The sequence below is a fragment of the Chiloscyllium punctatum genome, chromosome 14 (assembly GCF_047496795.1).
Source record: "Chiloscyllium punctatum isolate Juve2018m chromosome 14, sChiPun1.3, whole genome shotgun sequence".
In the NCBI taxonomy this organism is placed as follows: domain Eukaryota; kingdom Metazoa; phylum Chordata; class Chondrichthyes; order Orectolobiformes; family Hemiscylliidae; genus Chiloscyllium; species Chiloscyllium punctatum.
This window is the reverse complement of record NC_092752.1, coordinates 5,566,114-5,582,160: the sequence shown is the minus strand read 5'-3', so window position 1 is coordinate 5,582,160 and position 16,047 is coordinate 5,566,114. Positions and strand designations below refer to the sequence as shown.

The 16,047-nt window shown below is 42.6% G+C and overlaps 1 protein-coding gene across 2 annotated transcripts in view; it reads right to left on the bottom strand.

Moving 5' to 3' along the window:
- The window catches only part of tspan5a (tetraspanin 5a), a 94,437-nt gene that overhangs the window by 21,907 nt on the left and 56,483 nt on the right, over positions 1 to 16,047 (bottom strand). For both annotated transcript variants that reach the window (XM_072583821.1, XM_072583820.1), the window contains exon 2: positions 1,696 to 1,746. In XM_072583821.1, coding sequence (XP_072439922.1) covers positions 1,696 to 1,746 — 51 coding nt within the window. The remainder of the gene's footprint in view (positions 1 to 1,695; positions 1,747 to 16,047) is intronic.

The window sequence follows — 16,047 nt, the reverse complement described above, 5'->3', positions numbered from 1 at the left end:
TGTAGAATTATAAAATGATACAACATAGACAGAGGACATTCAGCCTATCATTCTCATGCTGGCTCTTTGAAAGAGCTAGCCAATTAATTCAGTAATTTCTGTTTTAGTCCAAACACTACCTGCTCTCTCTCCCTGTAGCACCACAATTTTTGCCACTTCAAGGATATATCCAATTCCCTTTAGGATATTGATGAAAATATTTCTCCAGACACAGACCATTCAGTCTAACTGCTCTGATGGTGTTGACCATCCTCATTGTGTACCCCCCACACCTACCAATTGGTCTAGCCAGCGAGGGCCTCATCCAGGGAATGAATTAAAAATAAATTATAAGCAACCATCTCGTATTTACAGACCCAACGTTTGGTCTCAAGTCTTCTCTCCATCCAGCCTATCAAACTTTCATTATTTTAAAAGACAGATGTATCAACCCCTCCCACAACAACCCTCAACCTGCCTGCCCTTTTCTAGAGTAAAGAACCTACAGTCTGTTCAGACTTTCATGCTAGTTAAAAGCTCTCAATTCTAATATTATCCACCTAAATCTTCACTGTTTCTCTCCCCTTTTTCCATGTCCTTCAATGTACTTTCTTTCATTTGACAGTTGAATGAGGTTTAACAGCAAGCTTTGCTAGATCAGGGTGTGCACTGGATTTGATGCTATCCTTTGGTTACAATGTAAAGCCCAGAGTCAGGAACTGCGGCATGTTTTACTTCAATTGTCTTTTTTACCGCTTTCTTTCTCTGTCTCCATCCTGCCCACGGTCACTAAAGGACCTGGAGGCCCTGGGCCTCCTCCACTGCTGCTCCCTCACCACCCGATGCCTGGAGGAAGAATGCCTCATCTTCTGCTTCGGAGCACTTCAACCCCAGGGCATTAATGTGGACTTCACCAGTTTTCTCATTTCCCCTCCCCCCACCTTACCCCAGTTCCAGCCTTCCAGCTCAGCACCATCCTCATGACCTGTCCCACCTGCCTATCTTCCTTCCCACCTATCCACTCCACCCTCCCCTCTGACCTATCACCTCCATCCCCACCCCCATTCACCTATTGTACTCTTTGCTACCTTCTCCCCAGCCCCACACCCCCATTTATCTTTCCATTCTGGAGGCTTCCTGCCTCTATTCCTGATGAAGGGCTTCTGCCCGAAACGTCGATTTTCCTGCTCCTTGGATGCTGCCTGACCTGCTGTGCTTTTCCAGCAACACTCTGATCTAAACCCATGGTCACTCTTGCTCCAGGTTATAGTCCAATAGATTTATTTGGACGTACTAGCTTTTGGAGCGCTGCTCCTTTGTCAAGTAACTCCTAAAGCTAGTGCTTCCAAGTAAACCTGTTGGACTATAACCCAGTGTTGTGTGATTTTTAAACTTTGCCCACCCTAGCACCACCTCATCATGACTATTACCCCAGTTCACTTCACTTCCTACCCTGTTCTTCCTCATCACTGCCACCATTCTGTCCCTTCTCCCTCCCCTGTCTCCACCAGCCCCCAATCCTCTCACTCACCCTGCCCTCTCCCCCTCCCCCCACACCGTGTTCCTCCCCTCATTCTCCCCCCACATCCCCTCAGTCCCTCAGCCCAAAAGAGGAATATTTTCCGCTGAAGGCATTTTATGAATAGCACAAGCAAAGAAAGCCTGGGGTATTTCGTGCAATGCAGTCATTGCGTTTGTGCTTTCAGGCGGCCTTACCTTTTCACTCCATGCCCACAGTCCAATCCCTAGAAAGGCCACTCCCAAAAACTGCAAAACAGGAACAAACAACGAAGAAAATGTTAGGTCTTTTGAAAATGAATATTTCCTAATAGTCTTTCGGCTTACAGAGACACTGAAGCATATTGCATTGGATGTTTGAGACAAAGTATTCAATGGAGTTGAAGGAATTCTCTGCCAGTGGTAGTCAGGGAGAGTCTGGTTTGGAATCCAGAAGAGCGAGCATACTTTAAAGCTAGTGCCATTCAAGGCTGAAGCCAGGAATTCTTCTACATCCCCCCCCCCCCCCCCCATCTACCCCCCTCCTCACCCACTCTACCTCAATTGAAAATTTCAAAATTGACAATGGTAAATTATTGTAAGGCAGGAATATTGAAGATTACAGAACCAAGATAGGTCCATGGAGTTCAGCTACTGATCATAGAAATGTACAGCTGATGTAAAAGATCCTTCAGTCCAACTCATCCATACCGACCAGATAACCTATTCTAGTCCCATTTGCCAAAACTTGGCCCATATCCCTCCAAACCCTTCCTATTCATATACCATCCAAATGCCATTTAAATGTTGTAATTCTACCAGTCTCCACCACTTTCCTTGGTAGCTCATTCCATACATGCACCACCCTGTCTGAAAAAGTTGCCCCTCAGGTCTTAGTCATAATATAACTGAATGGTTCATAACTGCCCCTGTGAAATCAAGAGTTATTTTATTTTTGCTGTGTGCTGAGGATTGAAGTAAGGATCTTTGAGCTTCAGTTTAACTTTCTCTCTGCTGAGCTATTTTGGCATGATGTGTTGTGTAAAGGGTGTCGGGCCCTGGAGTAATCTTGCAATGATGTCATAGAGCTGCTCCTCACTGGATACAAATAGCAAAGGGGTGAAGGGAGATGTGAGGAACACGTGGAGAGTTGGACAGAAACATGAAGTCTAGCCATGTGACTAGCATGAGGCCACCAAGTTGATGGAATCATCTTTTAATAATGTAACAGATCAAACCTTGCTAAATTTCTGAAGACCATTTATAAGATGATCAGAGGAATAGATAGAGTAGACAGTCAGAAACTTTTTCCCCGGGTACAACAGAGTGTTACAAGGGGACATAAATTTAAGGTGAAGGGTGGAAGGTATAGGGGAGATGTCAGGGGTGGGTTCTTTACCCAGAGAGTGGTGGGGGCATGGAATGCGCTGCCCGTGGGAGTGGTAGAGTCAGATTCATTGGCGACCTTTAAGCGGCATTTGGATAGGTACATGGATGGGTGCTTAATCTAGGATAGAAGTTCGGCACAACATCGTGGGCCGAAGGGCCTGTTCTGTGCTGTATTGTTCTATGTTCTATGTTCTATTGTAGCATTTTGTCCTTATATGTAATGAATACCATTATAATGAAAATAGAAAATAATGCAGTCATGGGGGAAAAGCAAAGGAGTGAGACTAATTAGTTCCTTCAAAAGATCTAATTTAGGCACAATATCTGGAGAAGTCTCCATTTGATTCTGCAATGATATCATTCAATAGGATTCAGACAATCCTTTTTTGCTGCAGACAGACCTTCCAATGGCACTTATCCAGGGCAACAAAAAATGACTATAGCTTCCCAAAGCCAATCTATAGTGGGCAAGTGAGACTTCAATTTACAATTTTCCACTCTGAAGACATCTCAATAGATATTCTTGAAACGGAAGTAACAACACAATGCAACAGCTCACTGGAAAGATGGAACCCCAAGTCTGTCATATATAAAACATATTACACAGCAATGTATCCCTTGTCTTATTTTATTCATATCATTGCACATGTTAATTGAAGTCCTGGGCTTCCAGCTTGTCAAAGACACACCCTGTTGTATTGTTGGATGTTATAGGCCGTAAGTTATTTAATTTACAGAATTTTTCTGCTTGCCTTTCAGCTGCAGAATATTCCCAGAAGACTTGTGCCTCCTCCAGTAGATTTGGAAAAAAATTACAGCTGTTACACTAAACTCTTAGAGTCACTACATTACAGACATACATCACTGGATTCAAATGTACAGAAGGGCAACCTTTCCAACAAACTGTATTGTAACGCAAAGAGCAATGAATAAAAGTGCTTCCGTGAATCCTGAGGTTCAATTAAACTTTTAGGTTAGCCAAAACTATGCTACCCATATGCTAACTTCCACAAGGTCCCATTCATTGATCATTCCCTGTGCTCACTCCATCGACTACTGGCCAAGCAATGTCCGAGTTACAAGGTTTTCAAATTTGGTTTTAAATCCCTCCATAGCTGCACTCCCACCCCTCCCCAACAAACTCGGGGAAACTCCTACTGCCCTACAGCACTCCAAGATAGCTCCTTCCTCCAATTCTGGCCTCTGGAGAATTCCTGATTTTCATCACTTCACTCCTTGTAATTGTGCCTTCAGCTCCCTGGGCCCAGCTCTAGAACTCTCTCCATAGCCCTAGATATCTTGTTTGTTTAACTAGCAATGGGTTGAAGGGTTATGGAGAATGGGCAGAAAAGGGACGTGGAATGGAGACAATCACACATCTTCCTTCTTCTAAACTGCTTACCTAGACTTCTCTTAAATATATCTAAGTTATCTGCCTCATTCACTCACTGCTCCACTTTCTCACAATCCTCTCAATACTGAACTTTCTCCCAAATTCTCATCTGCATTTACTGATGACCATCTCATATTTAGTTTTGCCCTCCAAAGATCCCCCTACCCAAAGTGGAAGGATCTCCATATCTACCCCGTCAAATTATTTAATAACTGTCATATTGCCCTTCTCTCTTTTCAAGGAAGAAGTTCTAGCCTGGCACAAGTCGTATGCAATCAGAAACAAAAATTATAAGATTATAAGTATTAAATACAGGCTGTATGGTCTAGACTTACTGTTCCTTAGATGTAGGAGTGGACTAATCCCAGTCTTTAAGGTAATTAAAGTATGTGATCGGGTTTTCTTGGGGGGGGGGGGTGCACTGGGGCTTGGGCTGCTACAGTGAGCTGTCACAGTCCTGAATGACTGGATTAGTGGTGCTGGAAGAGCACAGCAGTTCAGGCAGCCTGAACTGCTGTGCTCTTCCAGCACCACTAATCCAGTATTTGGTTTTCAGCATCTGCAGTCATTGTTTTTACCTTACAGTCCTGAATGAACTAACATTACCCTAGCTAAGGGTGTGATTCTACAGCTTTTTAAAAAAAAAAGGTCCTTCTTTGAACAGAAGTGAAAACAGCAAGTGTTGGCTGCCTAGTATACAAAGCAGCAACTCAGATCTGACTCAGCCTAGATTTATATTTTCAAGCAATATTTTGCATTTATCTGACAACTTGAACACAGTAAAAGACCATAAGGTGCTCCACAAGTGTTAACAAAGTCTGACACCGAGCTTTGAAAGGATGTGTTTGAGTCAAGGACTTTTATGAGTGATCACTCAGGTGTCTCAACCTGAAATGCAGCATGTTAACAGGCAACGATTCGTTTTTCTATGAAACTCTCACAATATGGAGTGTTTTAGAAAGTGTTGTGCTCATTAAGTTGAGAAGGGACATAAATATAAAAGTTGCCATCAATAAATATGAATTGTATATTATGGATGATGTTTTAGTCAGCTTGTAAAGGGCATTCAATTAATACAGAGGGACTTCGATTACCTGAATGACACAGGTGAGGAGTACTTTGTTCAGATAATCAAATGCCAGATAATGCAGTTTAACCGAGCATCGGGACTTTGTAATCTTGTCCAGATAATCCAAAATTCAGATAATCAAATGCTGGATAATCAAGGTTCCTCTGTATAATTTTACAACTGTAACCAAGGCTAGTGACAGCATTGTATACAGCTGGAAAATACTCCAATTATACAGTTTAGTTTCATTTATTATCATTTAAATTTTCCCTATGCAAAAGTTTATTTCTTTTGGCAAATGAAATGTAATTAAGATTGAGTTTGTTTATAATATATTCAATGATAAATAAAAACAGAAAGAAATGCGGATGCTGTAAATCAGAAACAAAAAAAAGAAATTGCTGGAAAAGCTCAGCAGGTCCGGCAGCAGCTGTGGAGAGAAATCAGAGTTAACGTTTCAGGTTGAGTGATCCTTCCTCAGTGATAAATTAACAACACATGCAAGGACTGTGATGGCAGCTGTGACTGCATCCTTTAACGGGTACCATGAGTTTTGACGCTGCCACTCTATACAGTCTCCTCACTTACTCTGGAGCACAAAGAGCTGCAACACTTTACAAGGAGCACACAATTTTGACACATGAACAAACGTGGGACTTGTGACAGACACACAGACAGACACTCCTAAAGTTTCAGCAAGAAATGCAGGCTAACACTCCCAGTGGAGTATTGAGGAAGCAAGGCATTGTAAAAGGAGTAGTCTTTTGGATGAGATGTTAAACAAAGACACTCAGCCTCTGAAATGGAATCCACAGGACTGTTTGAAGAACAGGGAATTTTTCATAACTCACATGTGTACATCTCAACTATTATGGGCATGTGTGTACACAAGCAACCAGTTGTATGCATACACAGTAATATTACCATGTATATGCATGTGCAATGTCGAAACAAAGTGTAAAATTTTGCACCAAGACAGACAGAGTACAACCTCATTCATTTGAATTCCAACAAGACTTTGGTAATTTAATGCTAATTAATACAAAAGTCAAAGTCAGCAAACACATGCAAACCTTTAAATAACCACCACTAAAATTCTCCAAGTTACATTCTGGAGATGGTTAAACCAGATAAATTGAAAAGGTTGGACAATTCAACGATAAATTAACTTTATAAAATGCTGGCATGAACACATCTGACGTTGAAGGAGCAACATCCTCTCAATTGGAGAAGATAACTGTTAATTTTCTGTAAATCTACCAGCACCTGTCAATTGAATTGAGTTTAATTAAAAACAGAAGTGTTAAAAGGCGAGATGTTTTCCGAGCTGCCCTGCACAGAGTAGGTTGGCAGCTCGCAACTGCATCCTCCTACTCACTGGCACCCTGACCACTTCTCAAAGGCTGCCTGCGAGATTGTGACAGATCAACTCCCATCTGTTCCTGGAACAGATCCACAACCAGCTGCAATAGGGACAGAATGAACCACAGCATTTTTAAATGTTATAATGTACAGCACTTACTTCATTCCCTAGAATTTCCAAACATGGCAGCAGCTGAACATTCTTTACAAGGTCCAGTGCCACACTGACAACACTGCTGGCTTCTGCACACTGACAACAGAAGGCACGTGCATTTGTGTAGTGCTTTCTCACAAGGCTCCGTCTGGCACAGTAGTAGTGTCCCTGCCTCTGAGTCAGAAGGCCCAGATTCAAGTCCCAACTGCCTCAGAGGTGTGGCAAATCATCTCTGAACAGGTTGATTAACAATGCTTCTCATAACACTTAGGCATAGAAACAGAGAAAACAGGAGTAGGCCATTCAGCCCTTCAAGCTCACCTAACACTTAGAATTATGGCAGATCATCCAACACAGTCCCTTGTTCCCTCTTAAATAAGGTGACAAATATTGTACACAATATTCTAAATATCTTCTTACAAACGCTCTGTATAACTGATGCAATTCTTTTATACTCCATACCCTTTGCAATAAATGACAACAATCGGCTTTGCTTTCCTATTACTTGCTGTACCTACATACTCACCGTTTGCGAGTCATGCGTTAGGACACCCAGATCTCTCTGCATCTCACAAGGTAGGTAATTTCTCACCATTTAGATAATACGTTTCTTTTTTATTCTTCCTGTCAAAATGGACAATTTCACATTTTCCCGCATCTTTGCCAACTCAATGGACCTGTCTATGTCCCTTTGTAACCTCCTGATTGGTTCTTCGCAACTTAATTTGCTTCTTACCTTTGAGTCACCAGAAATGTTTAGCAAATATACAGTTGGTCCTCTCATCTAAGTCACATAAAAGTTGTAAAGGGTAGTGATCAAACCTTCTACAAACACACAGTCTACTGGATCAATTGACACAAATTGGTGATAAGGGACACTAGGTCCACTACTGGGAGAAAATCAGAAGAATGTTTGGAGTAGATGCAATCTTCTTAAAAGCAATTTGTCAAAAGGCAACATTCCCTGCACTGCTTTTGACTGAAGCTGCTGTACTCAGTATTTACCTAGGAGATGCTTCTAAATTGCAGGCTCGAAGGGCTGAATGGCCTACTCCTGCATCTATTGTCTATTGTCTAAATTGGTCTTAGCTACACTAAACAGAGGGTCCTAGAGGGCAGTGCGTAGCGTCCCTGCTTCTGAATCAGAAACTGTGTTCAAGGTTCACATGATAGCCAAGGGAGGCCAGTTCCTACTGCAGCCATTCAGGCTCAATACCTGGCTGTAACCCTTGCAACACACTCCAACAGAGGGTGATAAAACCAGGACAGGTTCCTGCTCAACTACACAATACAAAAGAAAGTGAGCCTTAACTCTCATTAGGAGAAAGTGAGGACTGCAGATGCTGGAGATTCAAGTCAAGAGTGTGTTGCTGGGAAAGCACAGCAGCATCAGAGGAGCTGGAGAATTGACGTTTCAGGCATAAGCCCTTAATCAGGATCCTTTACTCTCACTAGTCACAGCTTCAGAGAATAGAATTAAAAAGCAGAGGAGTTACATTAAACCTAAATAGAGCCATGGCTAGACCATGCTTAGGATATTCTGTACAGTTGGGGTCTTCATTTTATAAACAGGTACGGAGGTGCTAAATAAAGTGCAAAAAGGGTTCGAAAGACAATATCAGAACAACGCGGTTTACTCATCAAGAAACACTGAAAAGGATGGCTCTCCTTACTCCAGAAAAGGAAGCATGGGGGTGTCACATGTTAACAATTGTACCTATTCATAACGTGTGGGAGGTGTAAAAGACTTGGACCTACAAATACAAATAAAATGCAATAGAGAATTCATGAGAAATCTCTTCACCCAGAGTAGTTGATGCAAACAGAACAAATGCAGTTGAGGATCAGGAGGCTAGGTTTTTTTTTTGAAAGGCTGAATGGCCAATCTGTGTGCTGTTCTGTAACAAGCTGCTCCCTCACACTTTCCTCTCAGAAGCCTGAAGGCAGGGATTGCGCTCAGTTTTTAAAAAGGCTAATGTCTTTTAAAAGATGTCACCAGTAGCCATGGGAACGATGTGCAGTTCAGCCAAGTTTCTGACCCTATTAAACCCAAATTTCAACACCAAGTTATAAATAATGCAGAAGCAACCCAGGTCAATAGTTTAGCGAAGCATTCATCATAAAACTTCACAAGTTCTCTGAAATCTGCATCTTTTCACCACTGCAACACCATCGAAAAGCACACAACACCAGGTTATAGTCCAACAGGTTTATTTGGAAGTACAAGTTTTCAGAACACTGCTCCTTCATCAGGTAGCTAGTGGGGTAGGATCATAGAACACAGAATTTATAGTAATTTATTTTTATTATAAATTCTGTGTCCGACAATCCTGCCCCAAACTTCCAAATAAACCTGTTGGACTATAACCTGGTGTTAAGTGATTTTTAACTTTGTCCACCTCAGTCCAACACCAGTACCTTCACATCATCAAAAAGTACCTGAAGAAAAGGAGAACTAGTAAGGAAGCTGAAGCGTGTCTAAACTCAAGTGTGAGACTGGCTCTGGCCACTTTATTCATTTTAATTCAGCTCTGTCCACTCTCTCTTGCTTCACTTTTGAGGTGACAATTTTTGCAAGACAGCAGCTACTGGATTATCGAGACGGCAAAAGGGTTTTTTTTTTATTCATGTGTGGGATGTTTGCACCTCTGGCTGGGCCAGCATTTATTGCTCATTGTATCTGCCCCTTGAGAAGATGGTGAGCTTGAACCTCTGCAATCCATGTGCCTTAGGTAAACCCACAATGTCTTTAGGGAGGGAGTTCCACAATTTTGATCTAATGACAATGAAGGAATGATGATATATTTCCAAATCAGGATGGTAAACGGATAAAGTGGACCAGGTTTGACTGATGAGCATCTTGAACTAAAATCAATAGAAGATTAATGAGGTGAAGACCTTATTTCTACAAGTCACCATAATCCTACTAGACCCACTGGGCTGCTTTCATTAGAGACAGAGAGAGATACACAAACAACTGGTGGTGACTTAATCAGGGGGTCAGCACACCCCAGGCAAGAGAGACAGTTGAGAAAGAGAATCTTTCGCAGTAACCTCAGCTTGTGCAGGTATTTCTACAGTCTACAATGCGAATAGAGTCTCACCCATGCCAAATCTTCTGCAGTTCAAAACCGTCCCCATATTTGTACTGAATCGGCACCCTGCCTTAAGGCAGGTCCAGGGCTGTTGGAGAGGAGTCTGGAAGAACTGTTACCATCTAAAAAGGTCTGGCAGGAATGCCAGAGACCAAATGTAACTGGAGCAGTGATGGGTATTCATTAATGAGGGGGATAATTCGGTAAATATTTGACTAGGTCTCTTATGGTGCAGTGGGTAGTGTCACTGCCTCAGAGCCAGAAGGCTCTCGTTCAAGTCCCACCCACTCCTGATGTGCATCAGAACATGTTCAAACAGGTTGATTACAAAATATATGAAACTCTGACTGGAAAAATATATGACTGGACACCACTAGCATTTTAACCTCTGGAATTTAACAACTGTCACATTAATTTTTATTTTTATGATATAAATTTTTATTTCTATGATATTTTTGATCTTGGTACTTGGTACCCAGGGCACACACTGCTGCAGTTATTAATGTAGGACAGTGTCAGGGCAGGGGAATCTAAGGATTAGGTCCAACAGCTAGATTTCAAGGTGTGTTGAAGGAAGTGAGAAAAGCAGAGGTTTTCTGGTGAGGGATTAGGATGGGTAGATGAGGGGATTCAGGGACGAAGGCCATACATTCAGAATTTCAGACCTTTGAGGACCAAAGCAACTGAAAGCATAGTGTCAATGGGGGAGGCTTTCAAAATGGCAATACACTGGAATCAAGATTGAGAGCACTGAAGGAGATTTCAGAGAGTTAGGAAAAGGGAAGCCACAAAATGACTGGAAAAAACAAGGATAAGAATTGTAATATTGAATCATGGCGTGACTGGGAGCCACTGCAGGTCAGCAAGTACTGGGGACAAAAAGGTGAACAGAATTTGGCGAGTCACATAGGAGAGTCTGGATGACCACGCGTTTGAGGAGGATGGAACGTGGGACACCAGTGAGGGGAGCACTGGAGGTGATGAGGGAATGGTTGTGGGTTTCATTAGTAGTTGGGCTAGTTTAGGATGGGCACTCTCCAAAGGCAGAGAGTCACAATAAGAGTCTATTTCAGGTTGGTGGCTGGTGACTTGTGGAGTTCCATAAGTCTTGGGACCATAACTATTCACATTACACATTAACAATCTGGATGAAAGAACTGAGGACATTGTTGTAAGTTTGTAGATGACACAAAGATAGGTGGGAGAGACAAATAGTGTTGAAGAATCAGGGAGTTTGCAGAAGAACTTAACTAGGAGACTCGACAAAGAAATGGCAGATGGAATACAGTGTGGGAAAGACTTTGGTAGGAAGAATAGAGGTGAAAACTTATTTTCTAAATGGGGCAAGTCTTCTGTAATCTGAAGCACAAAGGGACTTGGGAGCCCCAGTTCAGCATTCTCTTCATGTTACCATGCAGATTCATGGCAGCTAGGAAGGCAAATAGAATGATAGCATTCATTTCGAGAGGGTTAAATTAAAATTAAGAGCAGGGATGTATCGCTGAGGCTGTACAAGGCTCTACTGAGGCTGCATTTGGAATATTTTTGGGTTAGTGACCCTGTATCTAAGGAAAGATGCACTGGCCTTGGAGGAGGTTTGCAAGAATGATCCCAGGGATGAAGAGCTTGTCGTATGAAGAACAGTTGACGACTCTGGGTCTGTACTCTAAGTTGTTTAGAAGGATGAGAGGGTATCTCATTGAAACTTGCAGAATACTGAGACACCTGGATTAAGTGGAAATTGTGAAGATGCTTCCACTAGTCGGAGACTAGAACTTGAGGGCACAGCTTCAGAGTGAAGGGACGACTCCTTAGAACGGAGATGAGGTGGAGCATCTTCAGCCAGAGGGTGGGGAATAAGTGGGCAATGGCTAAAGAGGGCTGTGGAGGCCAAGTCATTGAGTGCATTTAAGATAGAGATAGATAGATTCTTGATTAGTAAGGGGGTCAGGGGTTACCAGGATGGGGTTGAGAAACATATCAGTCATGACTGAATGACAGAGCCAAATGGCCTAATTCTGCTCCTATATCTTAGGGCGGAGGATACTCAATGGAAAATGTGTTTCCTTGCTTTGATAAAAGGATAAAACAACACATTGAAAGATTATGCAGACCAATTCAAATCCAACAGTTAATAGACAGCTATCTGGGCAAGGATCACAAAACCAAAGCGATGAACAGTTCAATGTGCCTTTTATTACATTTTGCCTGATAATACGCCTGGGAAACAAATTGGGATGTTACAAAAAATGCAAGTTGTTGTTGTTGTTACATGTTGCTCGGAGTCCTGATGGGCTTACGGCTGATGTAATAAGTTAGGAAAGCTAGATCTGGAAATTTTTCTCCTCACAAGCGGAGGTTCCAAGTGAACATCAAAAACTAAATCCGTTACATCTTGGTGATACAGATCGCTGGTTGAGTTGTGATGCCTTCATGGTTGACTGGCATGACATGACATTAAAATGATACTTGAACAGCTAAGCAAGTAAACTGTCCCTGAAACAACATTCCACAGAGACCCAATAGAAACCAGGTCCTTCTGGATCAGATCAGCTTACTGTGCTAAACATTTCACCTGTGGCAATAAAATCTACTTCATGTAGTGCAATTTAATTCTTTCTCCAAAACAGAACACAAGTACACCAGAGGTCACATGCTATGGTAAGGCAGAGTAATCCATAAGGCCATAAGATACAGGAGCGGAATTAGGCCATTTGGCCCATCCGGTCCGCTCTACCATTTAATCATGGCTGATCTTTCTCAAGGTGAAAGAGGGTACTGCAGATGCTGGAGATTAGAGTCCATGATTCTTGATGAAGGGCTTTGGCCCGAAACACTGATTTTCCTGCTCCTCGGATGCTGCCTGACCTGCTGTGCTTTTCCAGCGCCACTCTAATCTGGACTCTGATGTTTCTCAATCCCATTCTTCTCTCCATAACCTTGATCTCTTCATTAATCAAGATCCTATCTCTGTCTTAAATATTGTCAATGACTTAGCCTCCACAGCCCTCTGTAGCAATGAGTTCCACAGATTCACCACTCTCCTGCTGAAGAAATTCCTCATCTTAATTCTCAAGGGTCATCTCTTCATTCTGAGGCTGTGCTCCAGGTCCTAATCTACCCTACAAATGTAAGCATTGCTCACTCTCCTAGTCTGTCCAAGTCCTTCTGCAGCTTTGCCTCTTCCTCAACACTACTCATCCCTCCACCTACCTTCCTGTCATCTGCAAACTTTGCAAAATTGCCCTCAGTTCCTTCATCCAGCTAGTTAATGTAGACCATAAATAGTTGTGGTCCCAACATTGAAGCTTGCAGCACTCCACTATTCACCGTTTGCCATCCTGAAAAAAAATCCTTTTTATTTTCTGCCTTTTGCCAGTCAGCCAATCCTCTATCCATGCCAGTACCTTGCCCCGAACACCATGATTGGCTCTGATGCACAACCACATTTCTCCTGCATCACCACCAATCTCACCTTTTCCTCAGGCAGCAGTTTCCAATAACGATTCTGCTTTCCTCATTATCGAATCCTCTAGATGCATCTTCTGTACATTTGTCCTGATCCACCACCATCTCTTTTCATTATCATTCCTTTCTCACTTACTCACTCCCATCATTCACCCTCTCACAAACTTTCCCTTTTGGTCTTTCCTCACTGCTCCAATTTCCCAGCCTCTGGGCTTGCTTAAAAATGGTCACATTTAAACCTCTTCTAGCCTTCACAAATATGTATTTGCTCACGGGATGTGGATGCTACTGGCTGGGCCAGCAATTATTGTCCATCCCTGATTACTCAATGGGCAGCCAACACAACTATGTGGGTATGGAGTCACATGTAGACCAGACCACATAAGGAAGGTAAATTTCATTCTCTTCTCGAAATTAGTGAGCCAGATGGGTTTTTATGACAATCAATAATGGTTACATGGCTACTATCAGGATGACAAATGAACTTGATTTTCGAGGAACTTACATTTCACCATCTACCATAGTGGGATTTGAATTTAAGTCATGAGAACATTAGCCTGAAGTTCTGGATTACTAGCCCAATCATGCTACCATTATGTGTCTATCATAAATTGACCTTCGATCTAAGTCGACCACGCCAACCAGATATCCCAACCTAATCTAGTCCCATTTGCCAGCACTTGGCCCATGTACCTCTAAACCCTTCCTATTCACATACCCATCCAGATTCTTTTTAGATGCTGTAATTAAACCTCCACTTCCTCTGGCAGCTCATTACATAAATGTACCACCCTCTGCATGAAAATGTTGCCTTTTAGGTCCCTTTTAAATCTTTTCCCTCTCACCCTAAACCTATGCCCTCTAGTTCTAGACTCCCCCACTCCAGGGAAAGGACCTTGTATATTTACCCTATCCATGCCCGTCATGCCATCATGATATATTATTATTATCAGCACGCTTGGAGGTCAGAATTATGTACAGCTCTAAGTTTGATTTGTACTTTGATATTGGTGTTGATTCCGAAGGAGGAGGGGGGGGGGGGGGAACATAGTTTTAGATTTTTTTTGAGTGCTGAGTGTGTGGTGCCAGGTCATATGAAATTTGTTTACACACATTTATATGAGGCTTTTAAAACCCTTGAAGTCAATAGTAGAGTGCTTTAAAAACAAGAGTACAAGAGATGAAAATAATTGTGCTTGTTGCCTAGCAACAAGGTTTCAGACTACACAGGGAGGCTGAGATAGCAACAAGTTACTTAAGAACAGAACAATCCAAAAGGTGAGTCAGCATGTGGAGAAAGAAGCCAGTCATTCACAGAAAGGAGAAGCCTATTCCGAAAACAGTCAGCCCAGAGGAAAGGAAGCCCTGACTGACTTAAAGTTAGAGACAGAGAGAAAAGCTCCAGAAACAGAATATTGCCCATGAGCAGTTTAAGGAAGTTTTAGTGGATAATAAGTAAATGGTGTTAGCAATTTCAGGGTCTTGTGGAAAGACATGGTCTAAATAAATAGCATTGAATAGAGTCATCGAGATGTAGAGCATGGAAACAGACCCTTCTGTCCAACCCGTCCATGCCGACCAGATATCCCAACCCAATCTAGTCCCACCTGCCAGCACCTGGCCCATATCCCTCCAAAACCTTCCTATTCATATACCCATCCAAATGCCTTTTAAACGTTGTAACTGTACCAGCCTCCACCACATCCTCTGGCAGCTCATTCCATACACGTACCACCTTCTGTGTGAAAAGGTTGCCCCTTAGGTCTCTTTTATATCTTTCCCCTCTCACCCTAAACCTACGACCTCTAGTTCTGGACTCCCCAACCCCAGGGAAAAGACTTTGCCTATTTACCCTATCCATGCCCCTCATAATTTTATAAGCCTCTATAAGGTCATCTCTCAGCCTCCGATGCTCCAGGGAAAACAGCCCCAGCCCGTTCAGCCTCTCCCTGTAGCTCAAATCCTCCAACCCTGGCAACTTCCTTGTAAATCTTTTCTGAACCCTTTCAATTTTCACAACATCTTTCCAGTAGGAAGGAAACCAGAACGGCACGCAATATTCCAACAGTGGACTACCCAATGTCCTGTACAGCTGTAACATGACCCCCCCAACTCCTGTACTCAATACTCTGACCAATAAATGAAAGCATACCAAACGCCTTCTTCACTATCCTATCTACCTGCGATTCCACTTTCAAATATCTATGAACCTGCACTCCAAGGTCTCTTTGTTCAGCAACACTCCCTGGGACCTTACCATTAAGTGTATAAATCCTGCTAAGATTTGCTTTCCCAAAATGCAGCACCTCGCATTTATCTGAATTAAACTCCACCTGCCACTTCTCAGCCCATTGGCCCATCTGGTCCAGATCCTGTTGTAATCTGAGGTAATCCTCTTTACTGTCCACTACACCTCCAATTTTAGTGTCATCTGCAAACTTACTAATTGTACCTCTTATGCTCACAGCCAAATCATTTATGTAAATGAGAAAAAGTAGTGGACCCAGCACTGATCCTTGTGGCACTCCACTGGTCACAGGCCTCCAGTCTGAAAAACAACCCTCCACCACCACCACCCTCTGCCTTCTACCTTTGAGCCAGTTCTGTATCTAAATGGCTAGTTCTCCCTGTATTCCATGAG